This window comes from Chiloscyllium punctatum, chromosome 9 (genome assembly GCF_047496795.1).
Source record: "Chiloscyllium punctatum isolate Juve2018m chromosome 9, sChiPun1.3, whole genome shotgun sequence".
In the NCBI taxonomy this organism is placed as follows: domain Eukaryota; kingdom Metazoa; phylum Chordata; class Chondrichthyes; order Orectolobiformes; family Hemiscylliidae; genus Chiloscyllium; species Chiloscyllium punctatum.
The window spans coordinates 80,687,322-80,708,310 of record NC_092747.1 but is presented as its reverse complement, the minus strand read 5'-3'; the positions used below and the strand labels follow the sequence as shown (position 1 = coordinate 80,708,310).

At 42.3% G+C, this 20,989-nt stretch overlaps 1 protein-coding gene across 2 annotated transcripts in view; it reads left to right on the top strand.

Moving 5' to 3' along the window:
- The window catches only part of uggt2 (UDP-glucose glycoprotein glucosyltransferase 2), a 381,083-nt gene that overhangs the window by 171,336 nt on the left and 188,758 nt on the right, over positions 1 to 20,989 (top strand). For both annotated transcript variants that reach the window (XM_072577884.1, XM_072577883.1), the window contains exons 14-16: positions 893 to 1,012; positions 6,544 to 6,629; positions 15,816 to 15,951. In XM_072577884.1, the coding sequence (XP_072433985.1) occupies positions 893 to 1,012; positions 6,544 to 6,629; positions 15,816 to 15,951 (342 nt within the window). The remainder of the gene's footprint in view (positions 1 to 892; positions 1,013 to 6,543; positions 6,630 to 15,815; positions 15,952 to 20,989) is intronic.

The following is a 20,989-nucleotide window of genomic DNA, read 5'->3' as shown; positions in this document are numbered from 1 at the left end:
CAGTCTCTGCCAGAGCTCCTGAGTTTCTCCAGCATTCCACGTGTCTATTCCAGAGTACCTGTGGAAGGTTTTGATTGCTTTAGCCTCCAGCACCATATGCCCCACCAAATAAGAATGTGCTGGCACTCTGAGATCCTTTAAATGCATGTAACATTCCAGAACAGTATGTAAGAAATTGAATATTTCTGATAGTTGGTGTCTTTTTTCCAAAACTCTGAAATGGCAGTGTTATAGAGTCAAACAGTTGCATAACATGGAAACAGACCGTTCGGCCCAACTCATCCATGTCAGCCAAAATCTGAAACAAATCTAATCCCATTTGCCAGCATATGACCCATTTCCCTCCAAACCTTCCCACTCATACCCATCCAGATGCCTTTTAAATGTTGTAATTATACCAGCATCCACCACTTCCTCTGGCAGCTCATTCCATACATGCACCACTCTCTGCGTGAAAAAGTTTCCCCTTAGGTCCCTTTTAGATCTTTCTCCTGTCACCTTAGACATATACCCTCTAGTTCTAGACTCCCCTATCCTGGGAAAAAAGACTCTATGCATGCCCCTCATGATTTTATAAACCTATAAGATTAACCCTCAGTTTCTGATGCTCCAGTGACTGATAACACTTTAAACAACCTTCTGAAATGAAATCCCTTTCACAATTTGTATCCTTCACTGACTGATGGACCAGACAGGTCACTTCTGGTAAGGCTTCTACCAATATTTGGCTGGGATATGTTCTCAAGGGTTTCATCAAAACAGTTTGGGATTTGCTGTTGTAGCTAATATCCTTTTTCTAAAGTTATGAGCTGTCCAATGTGAGAATTTAATTGAAATTACGAGATTAGTAGATCTTGATTGTCTTTGGGGTGCTGCTCCTTTTGTGTTTCAGTGGATAACTGACCTGGAAAGAGACCAGAAGTACCGTTCTTGGCCATCAAATTATCAAGAGTTATTGCGGCCAACCTTCCCAGGTGTGATACGGCAAATTAGGCGCAACTTCTTCAATTTGGTAAGTCTTCTGAAATAAAGATACTCAACTAATTCGATATTTTTGGCATTTTATAATTTTTTTGTAATTATTACCTGATAATGTTTCAATAACCTTGATAATATGGATAACGAAACCATATTAATTCTGATTTTTAAAATCAAGAAGCAGCGAAATCTTTGTGATGGTAAATATCACTGCAGAGAAAACTCTCAGGTGCATTTGTCTCTGTGTCTCTCTATATGTATGTGTCTGTATATATATGTGAAAGTTTCCTTTTTCTGTCTTGTGTTCAGTAAAATGAATTATTATCAAAGAGTCCTTTAATAATTCAGTAAGTGGAGGAATCCCTGGCTGTTGGAGTCATAGAAATTATGATGGTTATTTGCGTTATTTACTTTGTGGTGTACAGAAGACACTTTTTCAAAGGACAGCATTTCCATTGCAGAACAAAACAATATTGAAAAAATAGTCAGTATTTAATTTAACGTATCTCAGAACTCACTTATTCACTTGGATTGTACCCTTCAAAATTCTAAATGAATATATCGTCCTGTTTAACTGACACAATAGGATATATTCATTTGTTACGTCTTTGTAACACACTGGCTCCAGACTTTATATTTCTATTTTATTCCGAACATGTCCTTATAGAATCTATTTCTAGCTTCTAACAGAACTTTAGTTATTATTTGGCTCTCAACAGTTGAGACGACCAATTCCAAACCAGATAGCCTCCTTCTTTAAAGATCACAATTTCCCTTCCTACGTGGTTGATGATGCCCTCCAGAACATCCCATCCACTTCCCGCACCTCCACCTTTGAACCCCACCCATCCAACCACAACAAGGATGGAACCCCCTGCTCCTCACCTGCCACCCCACCAATCTCCATATAAATCACATCATCCTCCGCCATTTCCGCCACCTACAAACGGACCCCACTACCAGGGATATATTTCCGTCCCCACCCATACCTGCTTTCTATAAAGACCGTTCCCTCCGCCTCTATCTTGTCAGGTCCATACCCCCCAACAACCCACCCTCCCCTCCTGGCATTTTCCCCTGCCACCGCAGGAATTGCAAAACCTGCGCCCACAACTCCCTCCTCACCTCCATCCAAGGCCCCAAAGGAGCGCTCCACATACATCAAAATTTTACTTCCACATGCCATTTGCTGTATCCTTTGCTCACGATACGGTCTCCTCTACATTGGGGAGACAGAACGCCTGCTCGCAGAGCGCTTCAGAGAACATCTGCGGGACACCAACACCAACCAACTCCACTGCCCCGTGGCCGAACATTTGAACTCTCTTTTCCACTCCGCCAAGGACATACAGGTCCTAGACTTGCTTCATTGCCACTCCCTTACCATCCGATGCATGGAGGAAGAACACCTCATCTTACACCTTGGGACTCTCCATCCCCATGGCACCAATATGGATTTCACCAGTTTCCTCATTTCCCCTTCCCCCACCTTATCCTAGTTCCAACTTTCTAGCTCAGCACTGCCCTCGTGATCTGTCCTACCTGCCCATCTTCCTTCCCATCTATCTACTCCATCCTCCTCTCTGACATATCACCATTATCCCCACCTCCATCCAACTATCGCACTCTCAGCTACCTTCCCCCCAGCCCCACCCACTCTCATTTATCTCTCTCACCCCCGAAGCTCTCAGCCTAATTCCTGATGAAGAATTTTTACCCAAAATGCCGATTTTCCTGCTCCTTGGATGCTGCCTGACCTGCTGTGCTTTTCCAGCACCACGCTCTCTACTCTAATCTCCAGCATCTGCAGTCCTCATTTTCGCCTGGTTGATTTTAACCTCATCTACTGTATCTGTTGCTCTCGATGCAGTCACCTCTACTTTGACACAACTGTGGCCCTGGTTACCCTAGTGTTGATTTTGGCATCAAATGACAGGTTAATCCAAGGTATGTGAACTTGCGGAATGTTTCAGAGAACATCTCCAGGACACACGCACCAATCAACCCCACCATCCTATGGCCAAATATTTCAATTCCCCCTCCTACTCCACCAAAGATATGCAAGTCCTGGGCCTCCTCCATCAGGAGGAAGGAAAAACCCCTCATTTTCTGCGTTGGGACTCTCCAACCCCACAGGATCAATGTCAATTTCACCAGTTTCCTAATTTCTCTTCCCTCTACTTTATCCCAGCTCCAACCCTCCAACATGGCACCGCCCTCTTGAACTGTCCTACCAGTCCATCTTCCTTCCCGTCTATCCACTCCACCCTAACCTATCACATCAACCCCCATGTCCATCTAGCTATCACATTTCCAGCTACCTTCTCCACCCAGCCCTAACCCTCTCCCGTTTATCTCAGCCCCTTTGGGCCCACCCCACATTCCTGATGAAGAGCTTAGCTTGAAGCATTGACTAATCTGCTCCTCGGATGCTGCCTGAATGGCTGTGATTTTCCAGAAGCACACTTTTTGACTCTCAACAGTTGAGAGTCTTACTAATTTGAGTTAAAGCTGTCAAACCAAGTAAATCTTGAATTAATTCTCAGCCAGCCTTGGATGGGGACAGTGTGCTTTGTAGAAAGATTTCTCATGTCTATTCTTATAAAACCTGACAACCTTCATTAAAGTTATGTCCCTACAATGCTCAAAGTCAGCTGTCACGCTTTCTTAGCTGCTTTATCAACTTCCCCTTCGAGGATTTGTGAATATGCACATTTGGATCTCAGTCATAAGGGATTCATTGTCTAGAAAAGTAGATAGCCAGGTCTATCATCAAGTCAACATCTGTAAGATACTGAACTATCTATTTGGATCCAGAGCTGTAAATGCTGAAGAGAGGTAAGAAGGGGACAATAAGGATGTACCACCACTCACAGAAGAATGAAATAATGGCATTAGAATTTTAAGTGAGTCTGTTCCTTTACAATATTAACAGCAACATTGACAACTTCACTGTGGAGCTCATCAATAGATTCACATACCTTGGATTAACCTGTCATTTGATGCCAAAATCAACACTAGGGTTACCAGGGCCACAGTTATGTCAAAGTTATAAAGTCAAGTGTGGACCAATAGCAAACTAACTGTATAATAGGCTTTGTTCTTACCACTTTCAAGGATCAGCAGGGCACAAACAATGTTTGCAAGCCCAGAAAAGCAGTAGACAGTTTCCATCTGTGGTACTTCAAGTAAAGTTTAGGCATCTCTTAGTAGGACAGAATACCAAGTGTACAGTGATTATAAGTGGTGGATATGAGAGACCTTGGGAGACAAGTGGTGAGTTAACCACTCTGAAATCTTAATCTCTGACCTGCTCTTGAAGCCACATTATTGGTATGGCAAGTTGAGTTTGATTCCTGGTCAATGGCAACCCATAGGATGTTATAGTGAGAAGTATTCAGTGATAGTAACACTATTAAATATCAGGGAGCAATAGTTAGATTCTCCCTTCTTGAAGATGGTCATTGCATGGCACTCAGTGCAAATGATACTTGCCACTTGTCAAGTCAGACCTGAATATTGTCAAGGTTTTGTTGTATTTGGACATGGAATGCTATATGGTACATGGAGGAATTGTAAATAGGACTGAATTTTATGTAATTAATGGCAAATGTCCCTGTTTCTGATCTTGTGATCAAGGGAGTCTCAGAATCTCAACAGTGCAGATGGAGGATGCCATTCAGCCCATCAAGTCTACACTGACCCTCCGAATAGCATCCCATCCAGACCCTCTTACTAGTTCTCTGGTCACCTGTCACAGACCTAATTATGTTCTTTACAATTTATGCAGCTTGGTCATCAGTGGTGTTGCCAAGCCATTCTTGGAGATGCTCATTGAACAGAGTACATTATGTTCCCTTGCCTCCTTCAGTGCTTCCTCTAGTTGATGTTCAGAAAGGAGTAATGCTAAGCCATCAGTCAATGAAAGATGATAGGCATTAATCAGCCATTTCTTGATGCCATATGGAGAAGTCATGTTATGTATGAAGGATGGACCACCTCTCAGCAGAAAAAAAAGATCTTTTAGTCGGAAGCTGTAATTTACACAACAGTATCCTTTTGCAGATTGCATTAGCATTAGGCACGTTAATTATTAGTAACAAGAGTCATAGAGCCATCGAGATGTACAGCATGGAAACAGACCCTTCGGTCCAACCCGTCCATGCCGACCAGGTATCACAACCCAATCTAGTCCCACCTGCCAGCACCCGGCCCATATCCCTCCAAACCCTTCCTATTCATATACCCATCCAAATGCCTCTTAAATGTTGCAATTGTACCAGCCTCCACCGCATCCTCTGGCAGCTCATTCCATGCACGTACCACCTTCTGCGTGAAAAAGTTGCCCTTTAGGTCTCTTTTATATCTTTCCCCTCTCACCCTAAACCTATGCCCTCTAGTTCTGGACTCCCTGACCCCAGGGAAAAGACTTTGTCTATTTATCCTATCCATGCCCCTCATAATTTTGTAAACCTCTATAAGGTCACCCCGCAGCCTCCGACGTCCCAGGGAAAACAGCCCCAACCTGTTCAGCCTCTCCCTATAGCTCAAATCCTCCAACCCTGGCAACATCCTTGTAAATCTTTTCTGAACCCATTTAAGTTTCACAACATCTTTCCGATAGGAAGGAGACCAGAATTGCACACAATATTCCAACAGTAGCCTAACCAATGTCCTGTACAGCCGTAACATGACCTCCCAACTCCTGTACTCGATACTCTGGCTAATAATTTTGGTATTATTCGCCTCTGGCATACCAAACACCTTCTTCACTATCCTATCTATCTGCGACTCCATTTTCAAGGAGCTATGAACCTGCACTCCAAGGTCTCTTTGTTCAGCAACACTCCCTAGGACCTTTCCATTAAGTGTATAAGTCCTGCTAAGTTTGCTTTCCCAAAATGCAGCACCTCGCATTTATCTGAATTAAACTCCATCTGCCACTTCTCAGCCCATTGACCCATCTGGTCCAGATCCTGTTGTAAACTGAGGTAACCCTCTTCGCTGTCCACTACACCTCCAATTTTGATGTCATCTGCAAACTTACTAATTGGACCTCTTATGCTCGCATCCAAATCATTTAAGTAAATGACAAAATGTAGAGGGGCCAGCACCAATCCTTGTGGCACTCCACTTGTCACAGGCCTCCAGTCTGAAAAACAACCCTCCACCACCACCCTCTGTCTTCTACCTTTGAGCCAGTTCTGTATCCAAATAGCTTGTTCTCCCTGTATTCCATGAGATCTAACCTTGCAAATCAGTCTCCTATGTCTCCATCAGAAGATTGTGCCAGACTCCAACTGATTTTCCACACAGAGGCTGTGGCATTACTAGTCTGGGTGGAGCTCAGCAGAGCTCAATCATTAAACACATCTCATCTCTATCTTATAAAACAATCTGTTATGGTGAATTTATTTGATGTTTCAGTGATTAATCATTTTCACACTATGTATTAAAATTTTTATTGTTTTGGGAACAAGCTTACTTGGTTCTGATATAAACTCAAAGATATGTTTCTTAGTATTTTTTAAATGTTAATTTTATATTTAACTTTTTCGGCCACAGGTCATGTTTATTGATCCTGCCCAGGAAGAAGCAGTTCAATTGATAAAATTGGCTGAGTTGTTCTATCAACACAATATTCCTCTCAGGTACTGGATTAGTTTAATGTGCAGTATCTGTTATTATGACTTATTTGTTAATGTAATCTTTTAATGTAAACTTAGTGAATAGATTAAGAAACATTTTAAAGGTTTATTGCCTTGTATCAATGAAAAGAGACAAAACCCAGTAATTGTACAATTTTTGTATTTGAAAACATTCCATTTCTTGGTCATAGAAATGAACTGCCTGCCCAGTGTGCTCCTACAACACATGTCTACTGCAGTTCAAGAAGGCAGCTCACCAGCAAGGGTGAAGTAACTGCACAGAGGCCAGTATCCTGTCACCAAGTCACTCTTTATTTACCCATGCACAGGACTTGGGCTCTGACCAGTCAGGTCACAGACAGTCCTTTGAATAAGGAGATTTTCCAGATCTCCTGTTCCTGTCAGCCACGGCTCCCCTGATTGGTGCAGGTAACAATGCTACTCAAGGATCTCAGTCAATGAGATACATCTGGCCCTTGATCATTTGACAATGAATGGTATGGCACTGTCTGAACATGACGATTACCATTCAACTTTTGGAAATACTCAAAATCCCTGCTGTCCGTGACCAATACTTCTGGGAGTCTGTGTCGTGAAGAATGCTCACAGTTTTTTAGTCGCCATCCCTGAGTTTGCCGAATTAAGTCTGTGCATGTTCGCTGAGCTGGGAAATTAATTTGCAGATGTTTCATCCCCTGTCTAGGTGACATCTGCAGTGCTTTGGAGCCTCCTGTAAAGCACTGCTGTACTGTGCCTTCTGGAATTTATTTGGTTCCATTTCTGCTACTTCAGGTTGCTCGTTGTAGTGGCCGTTATATTGGGTTCAGGTCAATGTGCTTGTTGATAGAGTCTGTGGATGAGAGCCAGGCTTCGAGGAATTCTCTGGCTGTCCTATGTTTAGCTTGTCCTATGATGGTTGTGTCCTCCCAGTCAAATTTGTGGTCCCTGCCATCTGTGTGTGTGGCTACTAGAGACAGCTGGTTATGGAGTTTAGTAGCTAGTTTGTGTTCCTGGATGCGGATTGTTAGTTGTCTGCCTGTTTGCCGGATAGTGTTTCTTGCAGTCTTTGCATGGAATCTTGTAAATTACGTTAGACTTGCATGTGATGGGTAGAGGGTTTTTTTGTGCTGGTGAGTTGTTGTCTGAGTGTGGCTGTCGGTTTATGGGCTGTCATGAATCCCAGGGGACAGAGAAGTCTGGCTGTCAGTTCAGAGACTATCTTTATACAAGGTAGCATGGTGAGTGAGTTAGGTTGTGGCATGTCCTCGTCACATTGTCTGTCTGTGAGGCATCGGCGGATGAAGTTGCAGGGACATCTATTCTTGGCATAGACTCTGTAGAGGTGTGGTCTTTCTCTCTTTGCAAGTTGTGAATGCTGCAGTGTGTTGTGGCCCTTTTGAACAGGGTTCTTATGCAGCTTCTCTTGTGTGTTTGGATGGTTACTGTTGTAATTCAGGACCTGGTTAGTGTGGCTTTCCTGTACACTTTTGTGGTGCATTTACAGTTCTGTGTTCTTTGTACCATTACATTCAGCAATGGGAATCGAAAAGATGTGCAGGTTAGGTGAATTGGCTGTGCTAAATTGCCCATTGTGTTCAGGAATGTGTAGGCTAGGTGTATTAGACAGCGGGAATGTAGAGTAATAGGGTAGGGGAATGGGTCTGAATGGGATACACTTTGGAGGGTCAGTGTGGACTTGTTGGAATGAATTGCCTGTTTCCACACTGAAGAAATTCTGTGATTCTGTTGGTTTCCTCCTTTCTCGTAAATATGATCCCTGTGAGTATGGTTGATTCTGTGTGTGTTCTTGATTCTGTTCTCTTAATGATAACAAAAGTGTCAGCTCTGTATCTGATCCAGAGTTTGGGTTGGATTTGGGGTAGGGCAATTAGTTCCAATCTTTGCATCACTGCTTCTGTTATAAGCCCAGAGATGGGTGAACCCATTGGTGTTTGAGTGATCTGTTCATATATTTGGTTGTCGAATGTGAAGTGTGTTGTCAAGCACAGGTTAAGTAGTTTGAGTATGCAGTCCTTGTTAATAGGTTCCCCATTCTGGTCTTCTCATCCAGGAGTTTGGCCGTTGTCTCCCAAGTTAGAGTTTTGTCCACAGTTAAAAATCACAACCCCAAGTTATAGTCCAACAGGTTTATTTGGAAGTGCTAGCTTTCAGGGCACTGCTCCTTCAGGTGGTTGTGGAGTATAAGATCGTAAGACACAGAATTTATAGCAAAAGTTTACAGTGTGATGTAACTAAAATTATATATTGAAAAATACCTGTACAGTTTAAGTCTCTCATCTTTCGGAATTACCATGTTGGTTTCAGTTTGTTCATATGTAAATTCCAGAACTTTCTGTAAGTTACATTCTCAAGTGAACTTTAACAATAGGTGCCATATTGGCCTAGATAATGCATTGAATGTGTGAGACTGTCAGTGTCCCAATGTTCAGACTGATTCTAATGTAAAAAGAATTTACATAATCTTACATGGATCCATGCAGTTTTTGAGCAAAATAAAATGTAATTCTGCAAGTACAAATTCACCCCACAAACTTACATGAATGCATGCACGTGTGTGTGTGTGTGTGTGGGGGGGAGGAGTGGAGAGGTGGGTGTGGTGGTAAGAGGTGGGGGAGGGATATAAGTGTCTGTGAGAGAGTGAGAGTTTGTGTGTGCGTGAGCGTGAGTGTAAAGGGCTATAAGTTTGTGAGAGGGTGAATGTGTGAGCATATGAGAGAGGGTCTGTAGGAGTGTCTGTCTGTAATGCGGTAGGGTCACCTGTAGAGTGACATGAACCCAAGGTCCCGGGTTGAGGCTACGACCATGGGCACTGAATGTGGCTCTCAGCCTCTGCTCAGCCACTTTGCGTTGTTGCCTGAGTTTAGTAAATTGAAGTGAAGAAATCAAATGAGACCATTGCTTCGTCCTTATCCATGCTTACGTTCTTGATATTGTCTAGGAATTTCTGTGATGATTGTACAGAGTGTTTGGTTCAACTAATAAGATGTTTTCGTTTTTTATTCTTTTGCCAGTTTATGCAATGGCATTCCTGCCAGTGTTACAATGGGTCTGAGTGGTATATCTGATTTATGTACTTTGGGTAATCTGTAAACTTTTGGAGTGTTGTTGCTTTCTGGTTTCATCCTTTGTAGGTCACTCCTGGTTATTAGTCTGGTTTATTGAAGGTTCCATAGCATGTTGATTTTTTCTACTGGTTAGCTGTGGCGTAGGGTCAAACTTTCTCTGTAGGTAGGTGTTGGTATCTGCAGGTAGGTTCTGCTTTGAATATATTTGGTCTTGTCCATGATAATTGTCATTCTGCCCTTGTCTGCTGGTACTATGATTATGTTCTTGTCATTTGAGTGCTGTTAGGGCTTCTCTCTTTGGTGTTGAGGTTTTATTTGTTTTTTCTTTGTTAGTAAGAGTACAATAGTTTCTCTCAGTATTTGCTGTGTCTCTTTGGTTAGTCAGTCAGTTCTGAGCGTACATTCTAGTGAGGCTAGGACAAAACACCCAATACCCATCATGTGCAAGACTAATGTAATTTACAAGATTCCATGCAAAGACTGCACGAAACACTATCGGGCAAACAGACAGGCAACTAACAATCCATATCCACGAACACTGCTAAATGCCATGACCAGCTGTCTCTCAGCCATACACACAGATGACAGGGACCACAAATTTGACTGGGACAACCCTACAGTTATAGGACAATCTAAACAGAGGATGGCCAGATAATTCCGAGAAGGATGACACTAAACCATGGACTCCATCAACAAAGCACGTTGACCTGGACCCAATATGTTGGCCATTACAATGAGCAACCAGAACCGGCAACCATAAGCAGCAGAAACAGAATCAACTAAATTCCAGAAGACACAGTACAGCAGCACTTCACAGGAGGCTCCAAAGCATTGAGGAAGTCACCTAGATAGAGGACTAAATGTCTGCAAGTCAACTTCCCAGCTCAGCAAACATACCCATAACTACAATAACCGGCACCTGAACTACAAATCTTTACACAAAACTTGAAGCCTATGCAAATCTAACCACTTGGAATGGGTATTCAGAATGTCTGGCAGAAAGAGCAGACCAAATGTTGAAGGCAGGCTTGAAAGAAAAAACAGCAGACAGCTTTACTTAATACTAAACTGTCCCAGTTCCTGTTTAATTATAGGGCCACCCCTCATGCAACTACAGGGATAACTCCAGCAGAGTTGCTGACGGGGACAAGACTTCACACCAGGTTAAATCTAATGTTCCGGACCTGAGTGGGTGGGGTGGGGGGAGGGGGGGGGGGGGGGTGGGGGTGGGGGTAGGGGGACAGCAGCAGGAACACCAATGCTGGCCAAGTGCCTCCCTTAAGCAAGAGACACAGTTTACTTCTGGGGATGAAGTTTGGTAAAGAAGCCATGGAACTGGTCTGCATGGGTACCAAAAAAATTGAGCCCATGAAAGGGCTGGTATAGTTGACATATAACCAAGTCCAGGGTTTACCTGGCCATTCCCATGAATGTGAGGCACTGTTGGTAATTTTTGTCCTTGTTGACACTCTGGGCACTGCCCCACTAACTCAGTTATTTTGTTATCCAATCCTTCCACCTGACATAACTTCTAGCCAACATCCTTATTTTGGAAACCTCTGAATGACCCTGGTGGAGTTCAGCCAGTATATGGCAGTGACCTTTACTCAGGACAATCACTCTTGCTACCCACAGTAGCATGACATTCTCTGTAGTGATCTGGTCTGACCAGGTCCAGAAGGTGTCAATCCTCGTTGTGTTGGCCCCCTTGTTTCTCCCATTACCACCAGCTGTTTAGTTTTGTCAGCACAGGATCTTTTTGTGTCCATAATCAGATATTGTCAGTAGTGACCGGAAGGGTTTAAACCAGAAAGTTTAACCCAATACAGACTCAAAGAGAGGCACCACTAGTGGTGTATCTGCCAGTGGGAGGCAGTTCAAGGCACTCTCATTTGCTACTTGGCATACTGGGTATTGATTGAAGCTATAGGCTGTTTCTTTAAGCCTGCCTTGAACGTTTGGACTACTCTTTTCACTAGACCATGGGATGATGATTGATATGGAGCTGTCCAAAGATGCTGAATGCCATCTGACTTTTGAAAATACTTAATTCCTCTGGTAAATGATGTTCCAACTTCTAATTATACACACTGAGAATAAGGGCCAGAAGCTATAGGTAGCACAACTGTGGGCTGGCCTTGGGTCCCCCTGCATGAGGCTCTGTGATTGCCTACAGTCACGTGGTGTGCCCCAAGCTCAGTCAGACAGGTGAGGGTGTCCACTTCCATTGGGATGTCCTATAGCTCACATGCTGCATTTTCTAATGATAAAGGCAATTGCAGTGCCTGTTCAAGTCTAGTTGAACTTCAGCTAATAGAGACTTTTGCATGGTTACATCATTAATCCCACATACCAACTGGTCTCAACATCTCATTCAGGGTTAATCCAAAATCACATGCCTTTGCCAGTCATCTTAACCTTGTCAAAAATCCTAATACAGATTGCCCTGGTTCTTAAACAGCCAAATAAAACCAGTAGAATCTCAGAATTAGAAGAGGTTGTTGTCTTAATATTCCTTAACTAAGTTAAATCAACTCTTTGAGATGTTTTAGTATCTGGTGCCTCAGCGAAAATTAGGCTCCTAATAACTGAACATGCTGGGGACGACAAGCCATCAGAAGAATTACTCATTGCTTTTCATCTGCCCCAATGTCAGAAATAAAAATATTTTCACACACTGGGCCCAGTCTTTGACAGCGGGATCAATCAAGTCAGGTTTCCCAAATAAAGTCATGATACCTGAAATGCTTACCTCAACACAAAGATATTTGTTTGCAAGTGAATGTTCTTCAGAAGCATACTGATTCCTCTCATTGTCACTGAAATAACTGCACAGAGGCCGGTTTCCCAACAGCAAGTCACCAATTATTCACATGCACATAGTACATGAGTTCAGAGCAGTCTCTAGAATGAGGAAACTCTCTGAATCTCCTGTTTATATCTGTCAGCAAGGACTCCTTGATTGATCTAGGTTAACAGCCCCAATCAAGGATCTCAGTCAATGAAACCCACCTGCTCCTCGTTCCAATCACTACAAGAGCAACTAAGAAATAGCAATAAATGTTGGCATAGCCAGCAGCACCAACATCCCATGAAATCTTTTTGAAGAAAACAAGGAAGAAAACCTTTTCTTGGTTACAGCATATCAACAAATTTTATTGCTTTACAGTTCATTGTTAAATACAAGCAGTTCAAAATGGACTTCAGTATGATTGAATGCCATGTCTTCACACTGGTTTGTAAACAGTCTTGCTCATAAAGGGTGGGGTAGGATGTAATTTACAATTGATGTGACCCACTGCAATACTTCATCTAGCCTCATGTTTGGTTTTTCCATTACTCCCCATGAATCATGCCATGAGCTTATTGCCCTGTTACCTCCCAGGTATTTGCAGCCCTTCTTGAATAAGGGCACAACATTCACTATCCTCCACTATCCTCACCCGCAGCTAACAATGATGCAAAAATATCTTATCAGGACCAAGAGATTTATCCACCTTCATACAGTCTACTCCATCCAAAACCTCCTCTACTGTGGTAATGATTGTCCCCAAGATATCACCACTAACTTTCCCAAGTTCCCAAATCTTCATGTCTTTCTCCACAGTAAACACAGACAAGAAATATTCATGGAGGACCCTTGCCAATCTCCTGAAGTTCCCCATATTCGCGTCCACTTTGGTCCTTGAGTGGTCTTTTTCTTTCTCTAGTTATTCTTTTTCCTTTAACATACTTAAAGAAAGTCTTCAGATTCACTCTAATCTCAGGCAAAGCTATCTGATGCCCCTTTTTGCTCTCCCGAAATAATTTTTGTTGATGGTCTTCATGTTTTACTTAAATGTATTTGCCTTCATGCTTTCACTAGATCGCGCTTGGAGGCAAATGAGGCAGTCTAGCTTTTCTTTGGTTTTGACAAAAACGCTTGTGAACCCCTTCTTATGACAAGGACTTATTGGGTGCAACTGAATCACAATATTCACTGCATATCAAGTTGTTGCGTAAAATTTGTCAGTGATGTTTTAAATAAATTTGTTAATTGCTAAATTGATTCACAGGCTGTAATGCTGCAAATTGGAGAAGTGAACTTTGTACTATGGTTGTTACACATCCTGTCCCCTCCAATCATGGTTCCCTTCATTCCTGTGAATGAGTTGATTGATGTATTCCTGTCACATGTGAACTTAAATGAAAGCTGTCTCCCCTATCCTCACCACACATCATTTGGGACCTCTATGCATTGACATACAGATAAGCTAAAAAAAAGATCTTGAGTGGTATCTGCCAGGCACTAATTACAAGACATCAGTCATAACTTGTGATTTTGTTAACCATAGCTCCAGTGAAGACCAGGTTGGTGAGGTGATCTGAGCAATTGGTGCTGACTTCCCTTTTTTACCTCCTCCATTCTTGGTTGCTGAACTCTGTTGGTTTCTTACACATTCATTTCTTCTAGGCTTCCATGTGAGGAACTATGATTCCATATGATCTGTTCAATGTGTTTTGTAAAATTAATCCTTTGAGCACCTGAAAATGTGAAAACTACATAAACCTTTGTAATTGGATAAAAAATATCAGTCACAGAGTCAAAGAGCTGTACAGCATGGAAATAGATCCTTTGGTCCAACTTGTCTATGCCGACCAGGTATCCTAAATTCTTATAAGCATCCAGATGCCTTTTAAATGTTGTAATTGTACCAGTGTCCACCACTTCCTCTGGCAGTTCATTCCATCCATGCACCACCCTTTGTGTGAAAAGGTTGCCCCTTGGGTGCCTTTTAAATCTTTCCCCTGTCACCTTAAACCGAAACCCTCTAGTTCTGGACTCTCCCCCCGGGGAAAAGTCCTTGTCTTATCAGTGCCCTTATGATTTTATAAATCTCAATAAGGTCACCCCTCAGCCTCCAATGCTGTAGGAAAAATAGCCACAGCCAATGCAGCCTCTTTCTAACTTGAACCTTCCAACCATGGCAACATCCTTGTAAATCTTTTCTGAACCCTTTCAAGCTTCACAACATCCTTCCTACAGCAGGGAGACCAGAATTGAATGCAGTATTCCTAAAATGGCCTAACCAATGTCCTGTGCCTCCACAACATAACCTCCCAACTCCTTTACTCAATACCAATGAAAGCAAGCATATCAAATGCCTTCTTTGCTATCCTGTCTACCTGTGCCTCACTTTCAAGGATCTTTGAAACTGCACTCCAAGGTCTCTTTGCTGAGCAACATCCCAAGATCTTATCATTAAGTGTATAAGTCCTGCCCTGATTTGCCTTTCCAAAATGCAGCACCTCACATTTATCTAAATAGAACTGCATGTGCCACTTCTCAGTCCATTGGCCCATCTGATCAAGATCCCATTGTACTCTGAGGTAACCTTGCTCACTGTCCACTGCACCTTCGATTTTGGTGTCATCTGGAAACTTACTAACCATGCCTCCTTTGTTCACATCCAAATCATTTATATAAATGACAAAAGCAGTGGACCCAGCACTGACCTTTGTGGCACACTGCTGGTTACAAGCCTCCAGTCAAAAAGGCAGTCCTCCACCACCTTCTACCTTCGGGCCAGTCCTGAGCTCAAATGGCTGGTTGTCCCTGTATTCAATGTGATCTAACCTTGCTAATCAATCTACCATGATGAATTTGTTGAACGCCTTACTGAAGTCCATATATGATTTGGAGATGCCGGTGTTGGACTGGGGTGTACAAAGTTAAAAATCACACAACACCAGGTTATAGTCCAACAGGTTTAATTGGAAGCACACGAGCTTTTGGAGCGACTACCACCTGATGAAGGAGCGTCGCTCCGAAAGCTAGTGAGCTTCCAATTAAACCTGTTGGACTATAACCTGGTGTTGTGTGATTTTTAACGAAGTCCATATAGATCACATCCACCACTCTGCCCTCATCACTCCTCTTCATTACTTCTTCAAAAAACACAATCATGTTACTGAGACATAATTTCTCATGCACAAAGCCGTGTTGACAATCCCTAATCTGTCCTTGCCTTTGAAAATACATGTCAATCCTGTATCTGAGTAAATCTGTGGAAATGTATTCTAATGAGAACTCTAACGTTTCATTTTCCTTTAACTCTGCTAGAATTGGTTTCATTTTTGTTGTGAATGCTGATGAAGAGATTGATGGCAATCTAGATGCAGGCGTTGCTCTTCTGAGAGTCTTTAACTTCATAGCCGAAGATTCTGAACTTTCGCATGCCTTTTCTTCAATAGTGGCAGTGAGTATGTAGAGAATTCATTGGTATAAATTGTATCGTAGGTCGTACCTGAGTTTTGTTGAATACCGCAGAAATGATAGGATTGATTACTTGGAAATGGTTATCAGGTTTTGTATTACCCCACTTCCCTGAATAGAGTGAACTGATCGTTCTACCTGATTCACTTTTTGTTTGCTTTGTGTCATTCTTATCATGGGATGTCCAGTGCTGCACACCTTCCATTCGTTGGTTATGATTTATCCATTGACTTTGTAAGATTTTCATGATACTTGCTAATATGTTCAGTACTGCTACATAGTCTGATGTTCAATTTTCCTTATTACTGGCTCATTCACCCAACTCTCCCATCTTTAAAAATATCTATTAGTCAATCTCCTGTTTCATTGCATCCGAGATGGAGGCCAGACAATTGTTGTCTTCATGGCTCAGGCAATGCATTAACTTGCATGTCACCTGTGATTACAGTAGAAATGTAACCATGTCAACAACAAGCAGAGAATTCACCCCAGTTTAGGGTGGTGAATGTGAACATTGCACTACTGACTTTTAATTAAAAGGGATCAGTGGGCCATGTTGTATAAATATAATGTAGTTTAAAATTATGAATTCTGTCGTTATTAATGGGCAATTAATTTGCAAATGAAGTTCAACACAGCTAACGTGAGGTCTACTTTTTGGTAGAAAAAATTGGTTGGTCACCAATTACTTTGTAGAAATGAGTCATAGACTTATACTTAGTCATACTTAAATACCGTGGCCATTCTGGTCACATAATATAAAAAATGTAGACACGCAGGACAGGGGCGGAGAAAGAGAATACTTGAGCCATATGGGTTTAAACATCAGGCAAGGTTTGACAGGCTGCTTCCCTTTTATCTAGAAAGGAGAAAGCTGATTGGTATCCTAATAGAGATCTTTAAAGTTCTGAGAAGTTTTCCAAGAGTAGAGATAGAATGTTTTCACTTGTGAGGAAGAGCATAACCATCGAAATAATTCAGTCACCAAGCAATTCAACTTAAATTACACACCCCTTAACTCACTGCTATCCATGTGCATGTCCAACAGTCGCTTAAATGTCCCCAATGATTTTGCTTCCACCACCAACGTTGGCAATGCATTCCATGCATTCACAACTCTCTGCGTAAAGAGCCTACCTCTGACGTCTCCTCTATACCATTTCTTCCTAACATTTTAAAACTATGGCCCCTCGTACCAGTCAATCCTGCCCTGGGGAAAAGTCTCTGGCTATTGACTCTATCTATTCCTCTCATTATCTTGTATATGTCAATCAAGTCTCCTCTCTTCCTCTTTCTCTCCAGAGAGAAAAGTCCGAGCTTATTCAACTTTTCTTCATAAGGCAAGCCCTCCAGTACAGACAGCATCCCAGTAAACCTATTTTGCATCCTCTCCAAAACCTCTGTATCTTTCATATAGTAGGGCAACCAGAGCTGGACACAATATTCCAAGTGTGGTCTCACCAGGGACTTGTAGAGCTGTAGCAAAACCTTGCAGCTCTTAAACTCAATCCCCCTGTTAATGAAAGCCAAAACATCATATGCTTTCTTAGTAACCCTATCCACTTGGGTAGTAGCTTTGAGGGATCTATGTACTTGCACACGCAGATCCCTCTGTTCCTCCACACTGCCATGAATCCTGTCTTTAATCCTATATTCAGCATTTGAGTTTGACCTTCCAAAATGCATCACTTTGCATTTATCCAGGTTGAACTCCATCTGCCATTTCTCAGTTCAGTTCTACATCCTGTTTATGTCATGCTGCAGCCTGCAACAGCCCTCGATACTATCAATGGCACCTCCGGCCTTTGTGTCATCTGCAAATTTACTAACCCACCCCTCAATCTCCTTATCCAAGTCATTTATAAAAACTGCAAAGAGCAGAGGCCTAAGAACAGAACCCTGCAGGATCCCACTCAACACTGTCCTCCAGGCAGAATACTTTCCATCTACAATCACTCTCTGCCTTCTGTCAGCCAAACATTTCTGAATCCAGATAGCCAAATCTCCCTGTATCCCATACTTCCTGACTTTATGAATGAGTCTACCATGGGGAACCTTATCAAATGCCTTGCTGAAGTCTATATACACCACTTCCACTGTTCGACCTTCGTCAACCTGTCTTGTCACCTCCTCTAAGAATTCAATAAGATTTGTGAGGCATGACCTGCCCTTCACAAAGCCATGCTGACTGCCTTTCATCATGCTATGCTTTGCCAAATAGTCATAAATCCTGTCCCTCAGAATACTTTCCAAAACTTTGCTGATCACAGACGTAAGACTGACTGGTCTGTAATTGCCAGGGATTTCCCTAATAGCCTTCTTGAAAAGTGAAACACCATTCCTCTCCTTCCAATCCTCTGGTACGACTCCCGTGGAGAGTGAGGAGGCAAATATCATCGCCAGCAGCTTAGCAACCTCCTTTCTCATTTCCCTGAGCAGCCTAGGATAAACTTGTCTGGCCCTGGGGACTTATCAATCTTAATGTTTTCCAAAATTTCCAGCACATCAACTTCATCAAATTTGATCTGGTCAAGCCTGTATCCCAGTTCCTCAAAGTTCTCATTCACAACAAGCTCCTATTTCTTAGTGAAAACCAAAGCAAAAGACTCATTTAGGGCTTCCTTTCTCTGCTCAGACTTGACACACGCTATCCCTGATCGGCCCTATCTTCTCCCTGATCATTCTCTTATTCCTCACGTATGAGATGTTAATGGTTGGTGCATTTAAGGATAAGCTTAACAAGTATCTGAGGGACAAGGCATTGGATGGTTATGATGCAAGATATCAACGGGAAAAATATTGAAGGAAGCCCAAATAGGGCATAAACTATTCAGGCTGAGTATTCGTTCTCTGTGGTTGTGTCAATTTTTTTTATTCAAGGGATGTAGCATGGGCCAATACTTATTACCAAGCCCTAGATGAACTTCAAAAGTGGTGAAATACCTTCTTGAACTGCTACATTCCATTTGGTGTAGGTAGACCCACAATACTGTTAGGGAGGGAGTTCTGGAAGTTCAACCCAATGGCACTGAAAGAATTGTGATATAATTCCCAAGTCCAAGAATGGTGAGTGACTTGACAGAAAACTTGCAGGTGGTGGTCTTCCTATGTATCTGCTGCCCTTGTCCTCCTAGATAGTAGTGGTTGTTGGTTTACATCGAATACATAGAATCCCTACAGTGTGAAAACAGACCATTTAGCCCAACAAGTCCATACTGACCCTCCAAAGCGTAACCTACCCAGACCCATTCCTCTACCCTATTAATCTACATTTCCCCTGACTAATGCACCCCACCCACCTGAACATGATGGGCAATGTGGCATGGCCAATTCACCTAATCTGCACATCTTTGGACTGTGGGAGGAAACTGGAGCACTCAGAGGAAACCCACATAGATTGGATGAACATTGGTGAATTTGTATTTTGCATCTTGTAGATGGAACACACTGCTGTTACTGAGTGTTAGTGACTGAGAGAGAATGAATGTTTGTAGACACAGTGCCAATGAAATGGGCTGCTTTGTTCTGGATGGTGTCAAGCTTCTTGAGCATTGTTGGAGCTGCATTCATCCAGGCAAGTAGGAAATACTTTATAGATGGGGGTCATGATTCGGGGAGTCAGGAGGCAAGTTAATTGCTGCAATATTCCCGGCCTCTGAACTTCTCTTGTAGCCACAGAAGACTGTTATTGTAAGATTTGAGTATAAACAAAATACTGCTTATGCTGGAAATCTGGAACAAACACAGAGAATGCTGTAGAAACTCAGCAATTCTGGCAATATCTGTGGAGACAGAAACATTTGAGTCATGTATGATTCTTCTTCAGAACTGAAAGGGTTTGGAAAATGGTTTTGATTCTACTTTTGACAGAAATAGAAGAGGAGCAAGGGAGCAGATGGAGAGACCCAGATCAAAGGTTTGTTACTAGTGGTGAAAGAGAAAAGATGATGTAAAATGGGGTGTGCATTAGTGTATGATAGGGAAAGAATGGGTCCTCTCTACTGAGAGCAAATTAAACAAGGCACAAACATGTAGCCATTAGGAAAGTTGTTAATGGGGAGATAATGTTAGTAAAATGGAGAACAACCATAGTGCAGTCAGTTTCTGAAATTATTGAAGTCAGTGTTGAGACCTCAAGGCTGTAAAGTGCCTAAGCGGAAAGTGGTATTGTTTCTCAAGCTTATGTCACGCTTTGTTGGAACATTGCAGTCCAGGTCAGAAATATAAGGGTGATGTTTTATTGAAGTGGCACGCAATTGAGAGATCAGGGTCATTGCTTCGGACAGAATAGAGGTTTAGCACAAAGTGGTCACCCAATCTGCATTTGATCTCGCCATTTTAAATGAGATTACAATGGAAGCAGCAGTTGCAATAGACTGAGTTGAAACAAGTACAAGTAAAATGCTAACTTTACCTGAAAGGTGTTTTTTGGGCCTTGGACGGTGAGGAAGTGAATGGCAAATGTTATACCTGCTGCAATTGCATGGAAAGTGCCATGGGGGTGTAAAGAAACATTGGGGGTTATGGAGGAGTGGACCAGAATGTCACCGAAGGAACAATCCCTTCAGAATGTTGATAGTTGAGAGAGGAGGATGTGTTTCATGGCCGCATCGTCTTGTCTTCATGTCTTCATGTGATTTGTGCAGTAATTTATATGAACTGACATCAGTTGAGATTTAATCAAAACTGCTTTTGAAAGTTGAAATAAATCTGCGCACCCAATCCCTTCCATGGTTTGACAGGCACTCTGCTTTTGAAATTGGATATGTTCTGTTGATTTCAGGTGATGTCACTAGAAGCTTTTGTTTGGACAGCTGTAGCCATTGGGAATGTTTGGCTGCTTTTAAAAAGATGTTATTTGGGTTCAGCTCAGCAGGTGGCATTTTCATCCAAGAATATCTGAAAGTTTTAAGTGCCATAATATTTTTCCCTGCTAAAAATTCAATGAAAAGTACATGATTATAGAGTCACAGAGATGTACAGCATGGAAACTGATCTTTTGGTCCAACTTGTCCATGCCA